The 23,422-nt window shown below is 45.6% G+C and overlaps 1 protein-coding gene across 7 annotated transcripts in view; it reads left to right on the top strand.

Annotated features, from left to right (window-relative positions):
* PLEKHM3 (pleckstrin homology domain containing M3) overlaps positions 1–23,422 on the top strand; it is a 225,924-nt gene that overhangs the window by 191,844 nt on the left and 10,658 nt on the right. For 4 of the 7 annotated variants that reach the window (XM_023219795.3, XM_023219799.3, XM_023219807.3 and 1 more), the window contains one exon: positions 9,647–11,020. The exons of 2 other annotated variants lie outside the window; for them this stretch is intronic. In XM_023219795.3, coding sequence (XP_023075563.1) covers positions 9,647–9,824 — 178 coding nt within the window. In that variant the 3' untranslated portion in view covers positions 9,825–11,020. Of the gene's footprint in view, positions 1–4,709; positions 5,007–9,646; positions 11,021–23,422 lie in introns of those variants that run through there. One more of the 7 variants, XM_023219816.2, reaches the window with a different exon arrangement.

Below are 23,422 nucleotides of genomic sequence, written 5' to 3'. Positions count from 1 at the left end.
ATTATATTATATTATATTATATTATATTATATTATATTATATTATATCTATTATTTTCTTACTGACTGACTTAATAAAAATGGAAGAACTCGAGGCTGAGCATTGCTCACGCCTGTAATCCCAGCACTTTGGGAGGCCGAGGCAGGCGGATCACCTGAGGTCGGGAGTTTGAGACCAGCCTGACCAACATGGAGAAACCCCGTCTCTACTAAAAATACAAAAAATTAGCCGGGCGTGGTGGCAGGTGCCTGTAATCCCAGCTACTCCGGAGGCTGAGGCACGAGAATCACTTGAACCCAGGAGGCGGAGGTTGCAGTGAGCTGAGATTATGCCACTGCACTCCAGCCTGGGCAACAAGAATGAAACTCTGTCTCAAAAAAAAAAGGGACAACTCAGACACAGTGGCTCACGCCTGTAATCCCAGCACTTTGGAAGGCCAAGGCGGGCAGATCACGAGGTCAGAAGTTTGAGACCAGTCTGACCAACATGGTGAAACTCCGTCTCTACTAAAAATACAAAAATTAGCCGGGTGTGGTGGCACATGCCTATAATCCCAGCTACTCAGGAGGCGAAGGCAGGAGAATCGCTTGAACCTGGGATGCAGAGGTTACAGTGAGCTGAGATCGCGCCACTGCACTCCATCCTGGGTGACAGAGCGAGACTTAATCTCAAAAAAAAAAGGGAGAACTTGCCGGGCACCATGGCTCACACCTGCAATCCCAGCACTTTGGGAGGCCAAGGCGGGTGGATCATGAGGTCAGGAGTACAAGACCAGCCTGACTCCATCTCAGACAAACAAACAAAAACACACACACAATGGGAGAACTGTTGTAATTTTATTTTATTTTATTTTTTCGAGATGAAGTCGCACTCTATTGCCCAGACTGGAGTGCAGTGGTGCGATCTCGGCTCACTGCCACCTCCGCCTCCTAGGTTCAAGCGATTCTCCTGCATCAGGTTCCCAAGTAGCTGGGATTACAAACATGAGTCACCACGCCGGCTAATTTTTGTATTTTTAGTAGAGACAGGGTTTCACCATGTTGGCCAGGCTGGTCTCAAACTTCTGACCTCAGGTAATCTGCCTGCTTCAGCCTCCCAAAGTGCTGGAATTATGGCTTAATTTAGCCGGGCACGGCTAAATTAATCCTATTAATCATATTTAATTCATTTTACCTTAGAATGTCTAGTATCCTGTGTATAAGTACATGCATAGCACATAGGTTCACATGGAAGCATAAACTATACATGATATTGGCTGACTTCCTATTCAAGCAAATTACAAATTGTTTGCTTATGTTTACTTACACAATAACAAAAGAAAACACCAACCCAAAACATTTAAATAACCAGGATCCAGTAAGTACCCTCCTTAGCTAAGAGATTTAAGTAATCATCTTGGTTTTTTGGAAAAAACAATAATAGCTAGTGCCTGTATGGGGTACCTTGCATAGTAACCATATGCAAAACCGCACTCACATGCCTGATAACGTGCACTTATTTCTGAGCCCCACCCCATTCGATGTGGGCTCTGCAGAGTGGAAACCAGCCAAGGCTCTGCCCTGCTCTGCAGGCCTGTCCTTTTGCTTGTCAGAGATCCAACCAAACTGAAGCCTGAATTTCAATCCAAGTGAAATATCTGAGGCCATTGCCTGAGCCAAAAATAAAAATGCAGCAGGAGAAGAACCCAACATGAACATAGCAGAAGCATTTCAGTGACCTCAACACGGGGCAGGGGCCTTTAGCAGTTTCCTGTGACCTCCCTGTGTGCAGCTAGAATCTGGAAGGGTGCAGACAAAGCCATTGGGCCTGTCTCTAATTGGTCTCACATCATCAGCATTCCAGAACAGGAAACTGTCTGCAGCCAGGAATTCTTGCTTCTTTGCCATAATATTTGAGAAGCAAACCTTTTCCCCCTGCACATACTTAGTTCTGCTAGTTTGCAGCAGGTTCATTTTCCTGGTTTCAATAGCTACAATAAGAGCATCGTGTCTGGCCTATCTCTTGGTGGTGGACTATTAGATTTCCAGGTATGAACTTCTTCACTTGCTATGGGTCAGGAAGCTAATGTTTGGGTCAAAGACTTCATAAAATATATAGTCTCATTCCATGGTGCTTTTTCTTTTTTTAGACAGAGTCTCTCTCTGTCACCCAAGCTGGAGTGCAGTGGCATGATCTCGGCTCACTGCAACCTCTGCCTCCTGGGTTCAAGTGATTCTCCTGCCTCAGCCTCCTAAGTAGCTGGGATTACAGGCATGCATATGGTGCTTTTATTGAAATTCAAAGTGAGATTTATGCTACCCCAAAATGGGGGAGATATTCCCCTGCTCCTATCCCAAGGAAGGGGACCAGTTTGTCAGGGCACACACAGATAATTAGTAGTGCCCCCAAGAGCATCCACAGAAGCCGAACTCCAGTCCCCGCTTCCCGGTCCCATGTCTTGTGGTGTATCCAGTGTTGACATGTACCCAGTTAACTCTGGTGCAGCTGTCCCAGCAGTTAAAACACAAACATACTTCCACATAGGCTGGTAAATGGCTGTCATCTAGCTGGCCCTCCTCGTCCCCACCCCCCCAAAAAAACTTGACAACATTTAACAATTACCTTTTTTTTTGCTTGGGAAGAAGGGGTACTGATGAGGATTGGGAGAAGGCTTAAAAAGGAACCCTTAATTTTTAATTGAAATTTTATTAAATAGGGGCAAAGTCAGTTCCTTTTGGCCAAATTCCTGAGAGTCAGAGCTGTATATACTAGTTCATATAAGCTATTTCATAGCTTGATTAATCAGTGCCAATAAATAGAATAAAAAGTAATACTTTACCCCTTAAGGTTTATCTCATGCAGTCTCAGCTTATGAGTTTGAGACTCTCTGGGGAGGTGGCAAAGCTACGTTCCTACTCATTCACCCACAGACCTTGGAGCAAGACAGTTTGGAGAGAGGAGAGTACAACCCAGAGTAGCTCCCTCAGCCCCTCAAATCCTCCACAAAATCTGCAAGTTGGAAGAAACTTTAGATATCTAACCCAAGCTTCTCTTTTACTTCTGTGGAGAGTGAGGTTTAGAGATAAAGTAACTTACCGAAGACCCCTATGACACCAAGGCCAACCTGGGCCGCGGACTCGGGGCTCCTCACTCAAGCTGAGGTCTCCTCTCTGCAGTAAGCACCCCATTGAAGTAGTATTGGTCTCCGTTTTATTGCAGAAGTTGTTGAAACTGGCCAGGCGTGGTGGCTCACACCTATAGTCCCAGCACTTTGGGAAGCCAAGGTGAATGGATCACGAGGTCAGGAGTTCAAGACCAGCCTGGCCAACATGGTGAAACCCCGTCTCTACTAAAAATACAAAAAAAATTAGCCGGGCATGGTGGCGGGCACCTGTAATCCCAGCTACTCAGGAGGTTGAGGCAGGAGAATCGCTTGAAACTGGAAGGCAGAGGTGGCAGTGAGCCGAGATCGCACCACTGCACTCCAGCCTGGGCAACAAGAGTGAAACTCCACCTCAAAAAAAGAAAAAAAAAAACAAGTTGTTGAAACCGACTTCACAGTTGCATAAAAGCAATTTATTTTATGAAGTAGATGTAAAAGTTTTAGCTTTGATTTGCTAGATGGCCCAGGTAGGACATAAAGAAGCAGAAAATACCACAGAGAAACAGCCCAGAGGTTCTTGGCCAAAGAGCAAATACATGGGACTAAGACGCACTACCAAGACGGCTTTTAGATAGAATTGAAAAGCCAGGCCGGGCGCAGTGGCTTACACTTGTAATCCCAGCACTTTGGGAGGCCGAGGTGGGCGGATCACCTGAGGTCAGGAGTTCGAGACCAGCCTAACCAACATGAAGAAACCTCGTCTCTACTAAAAATACAAAATTATCTGGGCATGGTGGCTCATGCCTGTAATCCCAGCTACTTGGGGGACTGAGGCAGGAGAATCGCTTGAACTCAGGAGGTGAAGGTTGCCGTGAGCCAAGATTGCACCGTTGCACTCTAGCCTCAAGAGCAAAACTGTGTCTCAAAAAAAAAAAAAGAAAAATCAGAGTGGGTTAATAGGGAGTGGCTGAGTGATGCACAGAATTGTGTCACTGATATTGACTTCTTAAATGATGTTCTAAATGATTTCCATTTAGGTTCATGGAACAGCAAGTGCGGTTTTTGCCATTAGAAGTAACAGAAATCACTGTTTGGTTAATATTAATATTAGTGGTTTCATCTATTTTATCAAATGATGTGTTTAACATATGTATTTGTGAAAGCTAAATGAATAAGTGCAGTACACTGGACCTTATTTGTTGGTAAGAATGTAGGCCAGCAGGTGACACTTGCAAATTCAGTGTGGGGGTCCTGTGTAAGTATCCCTGGGTACCCCCTCTGTGATGCATTTTCCACTAGATTAGGTCAAGCGTTCTCAACAGGGATGGTTTTGCCCTCCAGAGGCATTTGGCAGTGTTTGGAGATATTGCTGGTTGTCATAACTGGGAGGAGGGGGTGATGTGGCTACTGGCATCTAGTCGATAGAGGCCAGGGATACTGCTACACATCCTCTGATGCACAGGACGCCCCATCACATCAAAGGATTATCACCCAAAATGGCAGTGGTGCCAAGGCTGAGATCCCTAGGTGTGAGAAAAAGTGAAGCAATGAATGTTTTCAAGAAGAAAAAAAAAAAAAAGAAAAACCCTTTGGATGACTTTGGTCAATAACAAATGTCTCCCTGCAGTTACGGACACTGCAAAGGGAGGACGTCGGTCTTTGTTTGCTGTGATGTTCAGCAACATCCAACAAGCAGTGAAACTGCTCATCGCTGGACTGGATGACTCAGAAATGAAGAAACCAGCTTTCATTTGATGTATCACACAGGAACACCAAAGGGACATTTCTCTTTCATTACCTGTTGCAATTTTCAGCAGAGATGATTACATTGGTAGATTTGCCTTATATGAAAGATGTGTTCCTGAAAAGTTGTATGTGCTAAATCATATTTTAAATACAGTCAAGAAACTCAGTGAGCACTAAGGAGGACCAATGAATCTTTTTTTTTTTTTTTTTTTTTTTTTTTTAGATGGTGTCTTGCTCTGTCGCCCAGGCTGGAGTGCAGTGATGCAATATCAGCTCACTACAGCCTCTGCCTCCCGGGTTTCAGCGATTCTCCTGCATCAGCCTCATGAGTAGCTGGGATTACAGGCACCCGCCACCAAGCCTGGCTAATTTTTGTATTTTTAGTAGAGACGGGGTTTCACCATGTTGGCCAGGCTGGTCTTGATCTCCTGACCTCAGGTGATCCACCTGCCTCGGCCTCCCAAAGTGCTGGGATTACAGGCGTGAGCCACTGCACCCGGCCAATGAATCTTTTTAAAGTAAGAAAATAAAATCCTATTCTCAAAGAGGAACACTCCCATATATTACATTTTTAATGTAAATATTTATCCTGAACTTTACATTTTTATTACAGGGCTCCATAAATCTTATGTAAGAGAACAATTTCCCTTTCTCCTTCCTTTTCCTCCTCTTATTCTTTTCCTTTAAAGAGAAAAGGGTTGGGGGAGGGATTAACTTTAGATTCTCAGAATTTGGAAAGGTCATTGATCAATCTATCCATACTACAGTTTGAAAGATACCTGCTGGGTTACAAATTGTTAGAAAATAGGATTTAGTTCTATTTTGAAATCATTAATTTTTTTTTTTATCTCATGCTTTTTTTTCAGTTACTGACCTTTGGTTAGAAAGAGCAGGTGCGCTCAGCTCTTCCATCACCCCGTGGGTGTTTGTTGCACTAGAAATATCCGATAAGACTCAATCTCTTCACTCCCTGGAGCCTAGTATCAGCAGAGATAAGGGAGTGGTACTGAAGGAACCCAGGGTTTTTCCTCCTTATCAATCACTGCCCTGGGGCTACATCCCTAGGTGTATAAATCACTGACTAACCCAGCAGGGGAAAGGGGGCTGAAAGGAGGAAATTTATATGATAAAGCTACCATTAGTGTCACTTTAGTGATAGAAGGTTACAGAGGTGTGACCAGTGGGGACAAAGCCATTGCCACTAGGAAGGAGCTGGCCCAGATGAGAGAGGCTCTAGAAGACATGGGTCTGACCTTTATCCTCACTGGAAGGAGGAGGGGACTGGGAAGAGGAAGATGCTAGAGGTGACCCTGCCATGTCCAGGATAGCGCCTGTGTCAAGGAGACGGGTACTAGAGTCACCTGTGAGGCGTGGCGTCACAGCCTTTGCATAGTCCTTCCACTTACAAGTATGTTTCTCTTTATTTTTATTAGTTTTATTTTTTAATTTTTTTTGAGATGGAGTCTCACTTTGTCACCCAGGCTGGAGTGCAGTGACGCGATCTCATCTCACTGCAAGCTCCGCCTCCCAGGTTCACGCCATTCTCCTGCCTCAGCCTCCCGAGTAGCTGGGACTACAGGCGCCCGCCACCAGGCCCGGCTAATTTTTTTTTTTTTTTTTTTTTTGTATTTTTAGCTGAGACGGGGTTTCACCATGTTAGCCAGGATAGTCTGGATCTCCTGACCTCATGATCCACTCGCCTCGGCCTCCCAAAATGCTGGGATTACAGGCGTGAGCCACCGTGCCCGGCCACAAGTATGTTTCTCATTTTAGTCTCACAGCAACCCAGTGAGTAGGAAAGGGTTCACCGTGAGCAGCATTTTACAAATGAGAAAACCAAAGCACCGAGAACTTAAGTGGTAACTTGCCCACTGTCACTCAGCTACAAAGAAGGATTTGTGGTTTGACACAGGTGTTCTGATCAGAAGCCCCACGTTTCCCTATGCGATGGCTCCCTGCTCTCGCTGGGATGGCCAGGCCTCAGCCAGGCAGCGTGGCACTTGGTAAGAGCCTTGGCTGGGCTACCAGGAGCCCTGGGCACCAGTCACAACTCTGTCTCCAACTCACCGTGTCCCCGGTAGGCAATCCCTAACCCTCTTGGAGTCTCTTTTCTCATCTGGGCAAGGAGGGGGTTGACTGAGATGTCCTCAGGTCTCCATAGTGACGTGGGTGAAGTCAGGCTGCAATGCAGCCATACAGAAGGCAGCAGGCAGCCTGAGGGACACCCTGGCCGGAGCAGTCCTTGCTGTTTGCTAAGCACTTCCCACCACGGCCAGAAACTGGGAATACACTGCATCCATGATGTTACCTGAGGCCCGCAGCACTGCAAGAGGTGGGTGCTATGTTGTCTCCAATTAGCTGATAAGGACACTGAAGCGCAGGAAGCTCAGAAAGGCAACGTGACTTGCTTAAGGTCATTAGTCTACTCAGACTGTCACATGGAATACGACAGACTGGGTGGCTTAGACAACAGAAATGTGTTGCCCCCAGTTCTGGAGGCTAGAAGTTTCAGATCAAGGTGCCAGCAGGGTTGGTTTCTGGCGAGGCCTCTCCTCCTGGCTTGCAGAGGACCCCTTCTCTGTGTGTCCCCACATGGCGCTGCCTCTGAGGCATGCGGAGTTGGGGAGAGCAAGCTCCCTGTGCTCTTTTTCTAAGGATACTTATGAGCTTGGATCAGGGTCTCACCCTCATGACCTCATTTAATCTTTTTTTGTTTTTGAGACAGAGTTTTGCTCTTGTCACCTAGGCTAGAGTGCAGTGGCGTGATCTTGACTCACCACAAACCACCACCTCCCGGGTTTAAGCAATTCTCCTGCCTCAGCCTCCCAAGTAGCTGGGATTACAGGCGTGCATCACCACACCCTACTAATTTTGTATTTTCAGTAGAGTCATGGTTTCACCGTGTTGGCAAGGCTGGTCTCAAACTCCTGACCTCAGGTGATCCGCTTGCTTCGACCTCCCAAAGTGCTGAGATTACAGGCGTGAGCCACCACACCTGGCCAACCTCATTTAATCTTGATTGCCTCCTAAGCACAGTGTCTCCAAATATAGTCACATTGTGGGTAAGGGGTTCAACATATGAATAACAGGGACACAGACACAGTTCAGTTCACAGCAGTCACACAGCCAGAAATTGATGTGAAGCTCCTTGCCGGCTCGCCTCACTTGACCCAGAGAGCTAAGCTGGGGGTAGAGCTGCTGGGTGAAGGAAGTCCTGTCTTCTTGTCCCTCCACTGGAATAGGTGTACGCGCACATACACACATACACGCACACACACTCTCTCTTTCTCCCCCTTCCAACCCCCACTCCCCCCAACAGTGTCTCTTCATCCAAGTCACTGCCTCCTCTCCAAGGTATGAGGGTGGATAGGAAGATTTTTCTTTCACTAAGCCCTCTGGGTCCTGAATGGTGCTGGGGTAAGTCAGTGGCAGACTAGGAGATAATGTCCCCAAGACCATCCTGCACCCAGCACTGAAACTCAAGACCTATGGAAAAAGCAAAGAAGCCTGAGGCTGAGACCTCGGGACTGGTTCCTTCGCAACCCTCTTTGAACCCGGTCCAGTTCTGGACCCTCCCTGAATGCTGCAGGCTGAACAAAATTACGCAGGCACAATTCCCTGGGCTCCTAGGACTTGGTACAAGTTTCCTGTTACCCTTATGGAAGGATGAAAACTCAGTCCATATCGGCAAACCACTCACTGGAGCAGCTGTATTTGAGCTTGTCAGTTACCCATTATTAAAAGCTTTGCAGACCAAATGCAGTGACTCATGCCTGTAATCCTAGCACTTTGGGAGACCAAGGCGGGTGGATCATCTGAAGTCAGGAGTTCCAGACCAGCCTGACCAACATGGCAAAACTCTGTCTCTACTAAAAATACAAAAATTAGCCAGGTTTGGTGATGGGTGCCTGTAGTCCCAGCTACTCGGGGGGCTGAGGTGAAAGGATCACGTGAGGTGGAGGGTGCAGTGAGTTGAGGTCACACCACTGGACTCCAGCCTGGGTGACAGAATGAGACACTATCTCCAAAAAAATAAATAAATAAATAAAAACTTCGCTGTAAAAACAAGTTATTCAGACTCCCGTACAGGCTTCCACCAAGCCAAACAACAAACGAGTCATCCACCTGGAATGTTTCCTCTCTACAAATTACAATATCTGTCATATTGTTGGGAAAATGTTTTCTCCCCACTGTCTCCTGCTTTCATGTTCACGCTCATGTTATAAAAGTAGACTTACAAAGGTAGGAGTTTTTTCCTAATTTTTAAAAAACTCACAAGATTTCATAGACCACAGGATGTCATTCAGAAAATGAAAATGTGTCATTTTATCTTTTCAAACTGTCAAATAAAGGCAGCTAGTTAACAGAGAACCACTTAGCTCATGTTAACTGATGTAGAAAGCTACCTTGCCACAGATGTAACGCCGTGGCTGTCACTGGTGTGCTGAGCGTTTTCACGAGGCACTCCCCCCTCTAGGGTGACTTCACCCTAGAGTCACTGCCCCACTCCCTTCTCAATGGAGAGCTTCTGGTGTTCTGTCCATTGTCACTATAACCAGAATTGCTGGGTGACTGCGGACTCCCCCCCACTCATAAGCCTTAGTTCAAATCAGAAAAGCAAAAATGTTTTTCAAGCGAAATTCAACCTTGAGCATTTTGGAAAAGCAAAGAGTTCATTTCAGTGAGTCATTTCTCTTCCCATCGGCAGGGTTGTCCAGAACGGTAGATGCTGCCGCCAGCTGCACCCGAGGCCACAGGGCTTCCCGTTTTCTTGCTGGCTTCAGTCTTGCTCATCATATCCATGGTTGACTTTCGCAGGTGTGAAAGCTGTGGAGCCGTTTTCCATTCTGAATGCAAAGAAAAGTCTGTCCCCTGCCCAAGGTGTGTTCGCCGAGAGCTGCAGAAGAAGCAGAAGTCTTTCTGGCAGAGACTGAACATGGACGAGAGTCTAGAGGAGGCTTGCACCATGTTCGAGCTGTCCTACCAGAACACCTGACTCCGGCCGACCCGAAGGCCAGGGATTCACCAATCAACAATCCATCAGCCCCAGAGCGGCTTCCTAACTAGCCAGTTAGACCCCTTTGGAAGAAGAGTATGTCTCCTCTTCAGCTAGATATATATATATATATATATATATATATATTTATTTATATATGCACAAATACCTATACGTCCTGTACGTATGCTCTGTGTACATCATTGTCCAAACGATCCACAGAACCTCTGTGGCTTGAGAAACTACCAATAGCTGGATTACACTTAGCCAAGAATTTCAGCTGCTTGCTCCCAGACAAAACGTGGTCTACACAATGCTTTATAGTTCAGACATTTTTTCTGTCTCTCGGGACATTTTATTACCCAAGACACAAGAGGAAGCATTTCCTGCACAAAACAGTGATTTAGGTTATTTTTGTGTTATTTATTTTTAGCCTTCACAGAGGCTGAGGTAACTGAGGCAGGCACCCATCATCATCTGTTTCATAAGAAAACCTTCAAAACACAAGAGACTGCTGGGTCCTTCCAGGACCTGCTGTCCCTGGCGCTCCCGCCTCAGTTCCTCCCGCGGAGGCGGGGAATCACCTAAGCAGAGCCGAATGGCTGGAAACAGGAGCCAAGCTCCCTCTGACAGAAAGCATACACCCCTAATTTATGAGGAGAGCTGGTTCTGGTTTTGAAGTTAATCTCAGAAGTTTTTTTCCCGAGAAGAGAAGAAACCTCTGCGACCAATAACTGCATGTTGTCGGTCTGCTTGCTGGTACGAATCCCAACACCCGCCTAATGATGTGACACTCCACCATGTTTTCCAGGCTGTACGCATGGCTTTCTGAAGAACAGTTTTCAACGGGTGCCCATGGTTGGTATTTATGATTCTTCTCATGATGCTGGCCGGAGGAAATGTCCTGGGATTGTTATTAAAGACATCGGCGTGTAGACTGGTAGATAGGGCTGTATGGTACATATATTCACAGCGAGGGTCATTTTAGTTTCTTTTCTCAGAATCCTGTGTAGGCAGTTCCTACCTGTTCATTTTAAGTGCTTTATTTCTCATTGTTCTTCCTGCACTTTCATTTTGACCTTTGTCAATGTGACCATTCCTGCTTTCTCATTTTTTTGTTTAAAAAATCAGAGTAATGTGGAACTTCAAAATACCAACTTTGGACTATTAAGAAAATACCAACCTTACAAGTATAATTAATGAATTAGATCTAATATTATTTAAATAAATATATATGTACACACACACATATATAATTGCCACCTTGAAGTAAAGCAAAGAGTGCTAAAATAAACAATAGGAGTAAGAGAGAGAGCTGCTTTGCTATTTGGCAGGTAGTGTTCTCCCGCTGCAGTGCCCTTGGCAGAGCGCGTGGCAGTCACTGTGACCAAAACGGCAGGTAGGATAGCCCTGGGACCCTGACAGCTCCCATTCTTTCCCCTTAACTCTCTCTAGAGCAGGAAAATACATTTATAATGAAACAGTTCTCAGTAGACGTTATGAGAAGATTCTGTATCTTTCGTGCTGAGCAGATGCCTTCTATGTCTTCATGGTTTAGTAGTTTTGCTGCTATTAGGATCAGTGGCTCACAAAATACTTGGTACATTCAACCCCATTGCTCCTTTCCCCCACACCCCGCTTCCCCAAGACCCCAACTCATGATACTTCCGTCCATCTAGAGATGTGACATTTCAGACTGACTTTCGTGCAGTTAGATGTAAGCATTTTACCTCTCAACCCACACCGGTTCCTTTGGCCCCAGACCACATGTTTCACCTTAACAGCTCAGCACCACACATGCATTTATTTTCTGACTATACAGTAGCAGCAACCAAGGCTTGAAAACTTGTTAAAAGGCCAGGGCCCTATTCATGAGACGCCTCATGGTGCCTTTTACCCTTAGAAAAGCAGGTTGACTTTACCCCCCCTCTAGTTAAAGAGAATGTTGCACACAAAAGAAAAAGGGTGGAAAATCTCAAACACTTGGCAACAGGGAAACAAATTTGATCATCTCCTTTCCTCCTCCCCTTGGTAAAATACAGTATTTATATTTTCCAGCCTCAGAGAAGATAGCAGAACATGATCTTTCACAAGAGAATTATAGACCTGCTTATTATAAAACAGATGTGCTCCCATGGCAAAGTGCCTTCTCCCTCCGCCCCCAGTTCCCTGTCACTGTAGCTTACTTTTGCCTTCGCTGTAATTAATGTATCCGTGATTCCAACTGTCAGCGAGGCCATTCCCAGCACACTGCATCTGGAGACCTGAAGTGCAGGGCCATCTCCTCCCCTGGTAACAAGTTTGCCCAACGTACAGAATTTCCTCTCCTAGCTCACAGGCACCCAGGGTCATACCTGCCGAGAGTCAAGGGCGAAATTCTGGATCCCTGTTCAAAACATCTTTGTTTTCACCAGTCCCCATTCAGAGGGCCCTGCTAAATATGAGCAGTCCCTGTGAACTCCTAAGGAGGACTTTCCACCCACATCATTTTCTACTTATTTTCAAAAGCGAAAAAAAATCGATGTGTTATCACTATCAGCTACCCAGAGCTGGATCCATGTCCAGCTACTCCTGTTTCCTCTCCTTTTCATACAACCCTGACAGCTTGGTCGGTGCCAGCCACAAGCCTGTGACATTCTCTGCCACCACCACCAAAATCTGATAGGACAGAGTGGAGCCAGCTTAGGAGTTGGATCTGCCATGAAAATTCAGAATTGCTGTTTTCAGCCCAGAATGCCTTGGCGCACATGAACGCCCTTACTGTTTTCAACTCTTAACAAATTGTTTGGTGCACTGTTAGGTAGTTGTTCCACTGCTTAGAAACTGTCGAAACAAAAGCAAATCTGTGGATTACCACCTCTTTCAGACCCAACTAATACCTGCTTTTCCTCGTGTTCCATTTTTCATCCCATATTAAATATCTTGCATATAAAACATGAAAAAATGGCCAATTAATCTCCTGGAGCTGGCAACTGACTCCGGGGAACCGCTTTTTGCTGAAAGGCTCATTCCCTAGTGTATCACTTGAGGAAATCCCTCCTAAAAGTGCCAGAAACTCATGTGTGAGATCGTCCAACCCTGGTGAAATGTTGGCATCTAACCCCGCAGTAAAGAAGCCAGTTCCTAAAATAGACCTCATTTTGCACCGCGGCAGGAAGGCCACAAAGTACTTAAAAAAGCAGTCAACTGGAATGGGAGTAGTGTTCTTTCCAGGCCCGCTTTTTCCAAAGTTAAAAGCCTCTTTATATGAAAACCATGTAAACTCTCAGCGGCCCCCTTTGCTTCACTGCCTTTTCTAGGGACTGCACTATAGTCATTTTTACGTCTGTAGTGCTAAAGTGTCACCTAGTTAGGAGCTTTAACATTGGATTCACTGAGAGGGTCATCACTTTTGATTCTTCTAGAGTAGGCCTCCACCAAGAAGGGAATATGTCTAATACTTGGGATCTGTGGTTTGCAACACAAATGATATCCTTCAGACTCCTGGAAAGGGACTATGCCGTGACTTCCTTCCGGCTGCGGTGAGATCCAAGGTGTTTGTACCACACTAGTTGCCGAATGCAGCCTTTGCTTAGCTAGAGTGTGTCGTCTGATGGAGCCTGGCCTCTGTTTTTGTCTCTGAGTGTCGTGTGTACACACTGAGCGTGGACATTGGATAGTTATTTTCTGTGCTTCCTCAGAGAGGCTGGGCTTCCAAACCTGGGAGTTTGTTCTCTACCCATTGGCTAAAAAAGGCCATCCATAAATTAGTTTTGATGCCACACACACTGAACATTTTCTGCAGAGGGGCATTAGCAGAGGAAGTAGGCAAATATTCTGCTCCTCCTTTAGAGTCAAGCCAATACTGTTGCTCGTGTGTTTGTGCAGAATTAGTCATCTCCGTTGATCTGACACACTCTCCTGAAATCACTAGATTATGAAACAAATCTTCACCTCCTGATTCCAATACTGCCTGGTTTCAACACAGGGGTTATTTTATTTTTTTTACTTCTCCTAGTAAATAGAGATGTGTATAACTTTTGCCCATTTTATTTCTTGAGTTTTCTGCACCACTTCTTTTCTTACTCTGAAATAATGTGAAAATGTGGAAAGGTTGGAGCAAGACTAAAAGAGCCCCCCTCCTTGGCATGACCTGAATCCGTAGCGGCACTCTCCGTTTCCCCTGCCTCCGTGTCACTTGTTAGTGACGGGCATTAGGAGCTTCATATGTCGCACACCTTGTACCACCCTTCCTACCCTGAGTCAAGTAGGTCGAATCCAGTGACGCGTGAATAAGCTCTGCTCAGTTAATGTAAACAGACAAGTGTTGATTTCTGTCACGTGGAACGGTGTTTCGACAGTTAAGTCTAGCACCCAGCAGTCTCCTTTAGTCTAGCACCCAGCAGTCTCCTTTAGTCTAGCGCCCAGCAGTCTCCTTTAGTCTAGCGCCCAGCAGTCTCCTTTAGTCTAGCGCCCAGCAGTCTCCTTATTGGTAGACGATTCTAATTTCACTGGATTCAAAAATCCCTGACTCAAGGGTCTTTCCTTAGTGCTTTTTAATGGGTGCATGGGTGAGGCAAAATCCAAGTCATTGTTAAACTCTAGGTAAAAGACAAGAGTGTGGGATACCCTCCTAAGCATGCTGGTAGTTGTCAGTTTTATTTAAAGTGGGTTCCACTTGGCCAGGATCGGTGGCTCACGCCTATAATCCCAGCACTTTGGGGGCAGGAGTTTTAAGACCAACCGGGCCAAAAAATGGTGAAATCAGGTCTCTACTAAAAGTACAAAAATTAGGCTGTGCGTGCTGGCTCATGCCTGTAATCCGAGCACTTTGAAGGCCGAGGTGGGTGGATCACTTGAGGTCAGGAGTTTGAGGCCAGCCTGGCCAATATGGTGAAACCCGCTCTTTACTAAAAATACAAAAATTAGCCAAGCGTTGTGGTGGATGCCTGTAATCCCAGCTACTTGGGAGACTGAGGCAGGAGAATCGCTTGAACCTGGGAAGTGGAGGTTGCAGTGAGCCTCGATCACGCCACTGCACTCCAGCCTGTTTGAGGCTCAGTCTCAAAAAAAAAGGTTCCAAATGATCATGTTTTGTGGCACTGTCCTTGTAAGTGGCCACTGGTGTGACAGAAGGCATTGCTAAACTCAAGTGAGACAACTGCTGTTTTGCTTTGGATTGTCCCTGTGAAAAGGGAAGCCATTGACTGCTCGTCTTGTTAGAAAGACAAGACATTGAATTAAGTTCAAGACATTGAATGAAGCTGGTTGTTGCCCAGAGTAGAAGATTCAGGCACCTACAGCAACTCACAGCAACTCCTAACTCTCAGGAGGGCTCCCTTCTATTAGCCGTGAAGCTGCAAACCAGCCTCTCTCTTTTCCCCAGATCTTCCTTGCCCCTAGTTCTGAGCCCCAGCCCAGAGGCAGGCCTCATGGCTAATAAACCAGCTAGTGGACAGCTGGGACCTGTGGCTCCTTCTCCATGTTGGCCTTCCCTTGTGTCTCTTGTAGGAGTGCCGTATAGTACTGGCTCGTGCTTCTAGTCTAGTCTATCTGAACCACTATCTGCAGGACCCTTCAACTAAATCTGGATCCCTTTGCTTCTTCCCCACTGGTTAGTCTTCACATAGATGCTCTTGGAGCCTGTGCATTCCGTGGTGCATGTCAGACCTCTCACCTTGTTCAGCCTGGTGTGCCTTAACCTCAAGAGTAAAGGAGTAAAGGGAATCATGTCGGAAACACATCGTTAAAGTGGAATGGTAGAAACACTGGCTTCTTAGTGCCATTAGCACTTTTACCAGGAAATAGATGCAACCACATGTTTTCACTTTGTTTTATGCTGTTCTTAATCGCTCTTTTGTTTGTTTGTTTGCTTTCATTAACCAAACTCGGGAATGTCATGATGTCACCAAGGCCAATGGGTAGAGAAATAAAAACCAGCCATCCAGAATTGAATCTGTAAAGTCCGTGAACTTAACCTTTTCAGGTTCAAAATTACACAAACACAAGGATTTTCTTATCCTTCACCTTTCGAAGGTTTTCTTCTTATTTTGCCACCTGTTTTCCAAATAAGTGGGAAACCTCTTAGCTAAATTGTGATAAAAATGTCTCTTTGTGTGGCGTGAGCTATCAAATTAGCTTTGTGTGTCCACTGAGCTATCAAATTAGGCTTTGGCTGCTGGAGGCCTAGGTTCTAGCTTTGGTCACCTATCAGAATCTTACTGTTACGCTAGGCATGGTGGCATGTGCCTACAGTCCCAGCTATTTGGGAGGCTGAGGTGGGTAGATGGCTTGAGCCCAGGAGCCTGCACAATATGGTGAGACCCATCTCAAAAAACAAACAAAAAAAGAAGTAGAATCTTACTGTGAATAGCTACTAGCCTACCCTAGAAGATAGATATTTTAAATCTGTTTCTTGGGAATAGTAGCTAAAAGAAGGAATGGTCAAAGGAGGGAAAGTGGCTGGCCGCAGTGGCTCACACCTGTAATCCCAGCTCTTTGGGAGGCTGGGGTGGGAGGATCACTGGAGCCCAGGAGTTCAAGACAAGTCTGGGCAAGATAGCGAGACCCTCATCTCTTTAAAAAAAAAAAAAAACAAAACACTTTTTTTTTTTTTTAAAGGAGAGGAAATGCTTAGGTTGCAAATGGAGAATATTGAACATGGTGACATAAAAAACTTCTGCACAACTTGTTCTCTAGCTCCTGGGTCTGATCTATGCCATTTTTTCTTATATCTGCTCACACAGTACAGAAATGACTAAAATTTTGGGTCTGGGTTGTTATATCACTTTGTGTTAAGTTATTTGTAGTACCTAATGTGCTAACTTATATATGTGTTCTTTCTGTTTTTTGGATGTTATTACCTTTTGTTTTGGCGTAACTTATCTACATTTTTGTTTACATTATTTTAAAAACATCAGTAACTGTAATAATATAAAATTGAAGTTGTATTGTTGACAATACCTCTAGTTTTTAAGGTCATCTGTCACATAATTTAAGTGCACTAGTTCCTAATGTATAAAGCTCTCTCTCTCTCAATAAACAATGCAGAAAATACTTTCCTTTCTCATAACAACTTCATTAAAACACTGCTGTAGAGGGGGTGGTGAAAGCCCAAGGTGAGCCCTATATATTAATTCAAAGTCCAGATTTGAGCTTTATTGGAAATGAGTCATAGCCGGGCGCAGAGCCCAACGCAGGCGGATCACCTAAAGTTGAAAGTTCGAGACCAGCCTCAGCCAACATGGGGAAACCCCCTCTCTACTAAAAATACAAAAATTAGCTGGGCATAGTGCTGTAATCCCAGCTACTCGGGGGAGGCTGAAGCAGGGAGAATTGCTTGATCCTGGGAGGCAGAGGCTGCAGTGAGCTGAGATCATGCCACTGCACTCCAACCTGGGTGACAGCACGACTCCATCTCAAAAAAAAGAAAAAGAAAAAGAAAATGAGCCACTTTTAAATTATCTCCTAATATCTTACAGATAAACTTTTTAAAAAATTCATCAACCTACAACATTCTCATCAGTCCTTTCCATGCTTATGAAAAATGTAGTGTAACTTTTAAAAAGATGCAGATGTAGTGTCATGGGCGTTATTTGCTGAATCTAAGCATGATTACTTTCAGTTCCAAGACAAAGCTGCCAAAGCTCATGCATGGATGTTCTCCCACCAAAGCTTTTCCCCAAGCCTTCTGGCCCTGATTCCATTTCACCATTCCTGTACTCTCCAAATTAGATGGCCAAGTGCCAGGTGGCCAGCTAGGCAAAAGCACTGGTCCTTCCTTCAGGGACCATATTTTGGGAGCAAAGAAGCAAAGAGTGGAGAGTAAAGAGAAACTGTTCCTCCTCGAGACGGCAGCTCTCTGGGAGTTGAGAAACGATCAGAAATATCTGCCCAGCCTCATGCCTGGGTTGACCCTCACCCACTCAGAAAGCCAGGGGTACAACAACTATCCACTTGGAAACTTTAGAAGGCTCCATTTAAACTCACTTTCCCAAAGGAAGACATGGAAAAGAAACCAGAACAGGTTCTTCTGGTGAAACATTTACCAAGATGAACCCTGAGCCTTACACCCTAAGACACACCTAAACAAGTTTATGCCCGGCCCCTCCCACTCCACCCTCAGGAAATCAGCCTGGGCTCATACCCACTCTGTGCAAGAAATAACTGGATTTCATCGTCACACGAAACCTGCCACAATCCACGATAAAGAGAAGCGGGTTAATGTTTCACTGAACCAAACTAGACATACGATGTAGTCAGAGCCTGGATTCATAATCAGATGAATCACACACAAGAGAGGTCAGCTTTCCCCCAGTTGTAGGAAACTGGCGAGGCTGGATAACTCCAGGAAGTTTTGACATCAAAGAGAAGATAGGCAAAAATGTCAGAACCGTGGAAAGAGACACTATTTTGTTCATCTCTTACCTCAGGAGACGAGGATGATTGAATCTCCCTTAATTGTTTCCCATGTCCTGTCCTTTGATGATGACTCAAGATGATGGTTTAAATCCATGGTTCCTGCATTTGAAACACAGAAATAAAAGCAAAATCTCAGGGCCTCATTACAGACAATTGACTCAGAACCTCTCTGGATGGGGCTTGACTATTTGTATTTTTTAAAAGCTCCCTGGGTGACCCGATGCATTCTGGAAGTGAAGAACCACTAGTTTAAATGAAGCAAGTTGCCTTGAAATAAACATTTGTTTGCTGTATCCATGGTCCTCAGTGGGAACAGTGCCAAGAGGAATTGGGATGAACGACAGTAGCTGCCCTGCAGTTAACAGCTGTTGCTTCTCTTCTTCCCAAAAGTCACAGCACTTTAGAACTTGCTGCTCATGGACTGTAATTGTTTACATAAAACCTTACCTTTACACCCCCTTTATTTTCTTCCAGGGTGTGATTAGTGTGTATTTATCAGTATATCTCGTTGCCAGAGAGCATTAGTGAATAGAAGTGTCCAGGTCACAGCTGCAGGCAACTAAGCTGGCCTAAAAAGGGAGCTTTGTACACTCCCATTCATTTTTCCCTTCCTCCTAGTTATCCTGTGATTGGTCCTCAAATGCATGTGAGAGTCCGCTCCCAGTTCAGGCCCATCCAATAAATGTGAACCTCACCACTCTGGACGGTGGTTTTTAAAACAGAAAATCAGGTGGCTCATGCCTGTAATCCTAGCACTTTGGGAGGCCAAGGCAGGTGGATCACCTGAGGTCAGGAGTTCAAGACCAGCCTGGGCAACATGGTGACACCCCGTCACTACTAAAAATACAAAAATTAGCCAGGCATGGTAGTATGTGCCTGTAATCCCAGCTACTCAGGAGGCTGAGGCAAGAGAATCGCTTGAACTTGGGAGACGGAGGCTGCAGTGAGCTGAGATCGTGCCACTGAACACCAGCCTGGGCAACAAGAACAAAACTCCATCTCAAAAAAATTAATTAATTAAACAAGATAGAAAATCACTAGGTGCTTCTTGCCCAGAAAGGCTTAGGAAATTCAGGAAATCTTGAGCTATGTCCAGATTCATCTGGTGAGACCACCAGGTGAGACCACCCTGACAAACATGGAGAAACCCCGTCTCCACTGAAAATACAAAATTAGTCAGGTGTGGTGGCACATGCCTGTAATCCCAGCTTCTCGGGAGGCTGAGACAGGAGAATCCCTTGAACCCAGGAGGCGGAGGTTGCAGTGAGCTGGAGGTCGCACCATTGCACTCCAGCCTGGGCAACAAGAGTGAAACTCCGTCTTAAAAAAAAAAAAAAAAAAAAATTAGCTGGGCGTGGTGGCTCATGCCTGTAATTCCAGCTACTCGGGAGGCTGAGGCAGGAGAATCATTTGAACCCAGGAGATGGAGGTTGCAGTAATCTCAGCACTTCAGGAGGCCGAGGTGGGTGGATCACCTGAGGTCAGGAGTTCAAGACCAGCCCGGCCAGCATGGTGAAACCCCGTCTCTACTAAAAGTACAAAAATTAGCCAGGCTGGCCAGGCGTGGTGGCTCACACCTGTAATCCCAGCACTTTGGGAGGCTGAGGCGGGCGGATCACGAGGTCAGGAGATCGAGACCATCCTGGTGAACACGGTAAAACCCCATCTCTACTAAAAATACAAAAAAAATTAGCCGGGCGTGGTGGCGGGCGCCTGTAGTCCCAGCTTCTAGGGAGGCTGAAGCAGGAGAATGGCGTGAACCCGGGAGGCGGCGGAGCTTGCAGTGAGCGGAGATCGCACCACGGCACTCCAGCCTGGGCAACAGAGTGAAACTCCGTCTCAAAAAAAAAAAAAAAAGAACCAGAGTTCATTCACATTCAGGCATCTGTTGAACTGATGATTTTCAACTTCAACTGCCAGCTACAGGTGAATAGATACTTAGAAAGGCAGTTCTTCCCCTTTCCTCCCTTTATGAGGTCAATAACTTAACTAATGACAAATATTCCTCATGGATGGAATACTTCGCCAGAGCTCAGAGTCTCCCACCAAAGATGCTATTCTATCTCCATGCCCACAATGCTGAGCATATATATCAGGTGCAGCCACAGCAGCAACAACTGGATTCTCAGTCCTCGTAGGAAGCAAGTGCCAAAGGGCAGATATGCAACTAGAAATGAACTTGGGTCTACTGGGGCTTTACCTGGGACTTGTTCCAAAGCAGCATCATTAGAAACCACAGTCCTCATTGAGAAAAAAGAATTTTGCATTTATTACATTATTATATTGGATTCTAATTGGGGTAGAAGATTCCTCCCCCACAATAGCAAAGGTCCCTGGTACACAATACTTAGGAAGCCTGAGACAAAACACACCTAAGAGAAAGATACAGTTTATTCTCCCTCATTTGTATCTATTCTCTTGCAGCTTGGGCAGAGAAGTCTGGCAGGAAGACCAGATTGTTCCCATAGCTGAACATACAGAGATTCTGACTTATGTGCACTGACATCCAATTTACCTGGACAATGGGGAAATTCATTATTTTTCCACCTTTATTTCATATTCCTCCATTAAGGGCTATTGATTTTAAGCAAATCAGCTAGAGTTCATGAGTTCATACAGTATTTCAGATCTTACCATACAACCTGAGGCAGCTGTTGGTCTGGGGGAAATTCCTCCAGCTTTTGTCCAGACTCTCCCAACACGGTCTGTTGTTCAGAGGCTGAAGAGCTGCTATTAGCACAGTAATTTTTCCAAATGAACACTGAGCTAAATTATCTCAAATGTATAAAGGAACATCTCTCACTGTGTTATGGAAAATTGCCTCCCAAATTACAAGACTATACAAAGCACATATTAATTCTAGGCCCAAGGACATCCAAATTGCCTTAGATTCTGTGCTGTATTGTGATAACACACTCTTAATAATGTCAGGCTCTGAGGATACTGCAAGGTACACCTTGTTAGGAAAATAAACCAGGGTTTTTCTCCATTAGGATCACCACATGCACACCCAAGCCCAGCTACAGGTATTTTGCTCTGAGATTCAAGCCTTTTGCAGAGGAAATAAATTCCAATTGCACAGACAGGGAATGAATTTGAATTCTAAACTGGGTCAACCGTCCCAAACAGCTTTCTCACTGCTGCCCATGAGTGAGACAACCTAGGACGCAGCTGTGGGCAGCCGTAGTGCTCAGAAGAGATTCCTGACAGCCGATGTCTCAGGGAGGAGCTCCTGCTCACGCGTGTTTAATTCCACGACAACGGGAAATCAGAGGCCAGACACCAGTTGACAGACTGCCAAATGCCAGTGCTGTGGTCAGTGTGTGTGGACAAACCCCAGAAACTAGTGCTACCAAAATTGCCCTAAACCAGTCCCCCAGGCACTGAAACAGCTCAAATGTAGTCCACACAAGGTGTTTTCAATAGATATTTTCAAAAACAAGGTTTATTCAGTTTTTCATCTTGTTTTATCTACTCTTGTTTTTCTTTTTTTTCTACTTCTCTGAGGAAATATTACAAAGCAAATCCCAGATATAATGACATTTTATCCCCACATCCCTCAGTATGCATCTAAAATATGGTTTTTTTCCTGTGCAGTCACAATGCCATTACACACCTAACAAATGAATAATAATTCCTTCTATCATCTCAGTTCCAAATCAAAGTAATTGCATCAAAAATTGTCTTTTCTAGGCCAGCACAGGTGGATCATGCCTGTAATCACAGCCCTTTGGGAGGCTGAGGCAGGCAGATCACCTGAGGTCAGGAGTTGGAGACCAGTCTGGCCAACACGGCAAAACCCGTCTCTACTAAAAGTAGAAAAATTAGCCGGGCGTGGTAGTGTGCCCCTGTAATCCCAGCTACTTGGGAGGCTGAGACAGGAGAATCGCTTGAACCCAGGAGGCAGAGGCTGTAGTAAACCAAGATTGTGCCACTGCATTCCAGCCTGGGTGGCAGAGTGAGACTCTGTCTCAAAATAAATGAATAAATAAATAAATGTAGGAAAATGAGTACCCCTCCTGAAGGCTTGATAAAATGTAAAAGGCTGTGGGGTCTCCCCAGCACGCTGCCCCCTTCTTGAAGGTAATGGCGCCCCACTTTGCCCTCAGAAGGCAGTAGCCATCCCACCCTTATTCCACGTAGTCCTGGTGGCCTGTCAGCAAAGTCCCCTGCCTTCAGGGTGGGACCCATAGCTCAAGCTTGGCCAGCAGGAATTTGAATCTTGTGGGCACTAAGGACATGCATTGACTGCAGCCTGTGAAGAGGTTCTCCATTGGTTTCTGCTCCCTTGAAACTAACTGCCTGAATTCTCTTCTTCCGAAGACCCGATTTTTTTATTCCGTAAATTGTATCAACTGAGCAACAAATAGTTCTCTCTTTAAGTGAGCCAACCCAATGGCTTTCCTGCACAATTTCTCACTATGATTTCCTTCCTGGCTTTATGTTTTTGCAATCTCACTCTGGCCTATGCACTCAATAGACACAGCAGCATGAACATTCAACAAGAGTGAGCCGGGCACAGTGGCTCAAGCCTGTAATCCCAGCACTTTGGGAGGCCGAGACGGGTGGATCACGAGGTCAGGAGATCAAGACCATCCTGGCTAACACGGTGAAACTCCGTCTCTACTAAAAAATACAAAAAACTAGCCAGGCGAGGTGGCAGGCGCCTGTAGTCCCAGCTACTCGGGAGGCTGAGGCAGGAGAATGGCGTAAACCCTGGAGGCGGAGCTTGCAGTGAGCTGAGATCCGGCCACTGCACTCCAGCCCAGGCGACAGAGCAAGACTCCGTCTCAAAAAAAAAAATACAGAATTAGCCAGGCGTGATGGCATGTCCCTGTAATCCCAGCTACTGGGGAGGCTAAGGCAGGAGAATTGCTTGAACCCAGGAGGTGGAGGCTGCAGTTAGCCGAGATTGCACCACTGCACTCCAGCCTGGGTGGCAGAGAGAGGCTGGTCTTAAACTCCTAACTTCAGGTGACCTGCCTGCCTTGGCTTCCCAACGTGCTGGGATTACAGGTGTGAGCCACCGCTTGGCTCTTCTACTTTCATGCTGGGTAAGCTTGAGCAAGTTACTTGACTTCTGAAAGGGGTTAAGAGGCCTCAGTTTCCCCATTTGCCTTTTCTGTAGGGATAATAGCTGTTATCAAGTTATGGGGCTGTCGTGAGATTTGAGTGAAATAACAACACTTGGCACCAGG

This window comes from Piliocolobus tephrosceles, chromosome 11 (assembly GCF_002776525.5).
Source record: "Piliocolobus tephrosceles isolate RC106 chromosome 11, ASM277652v3, whole genome shotgun sequence".
NCBI lineage: Eukaryota > Metazoa > Chordata > Mammalia > Primates > Cercopithecidae > Piliocolobus > Piliocolobus tephrosceles.
This window is presented reverse-complemented; position numbering and strand designations above follow the sequence as displayed.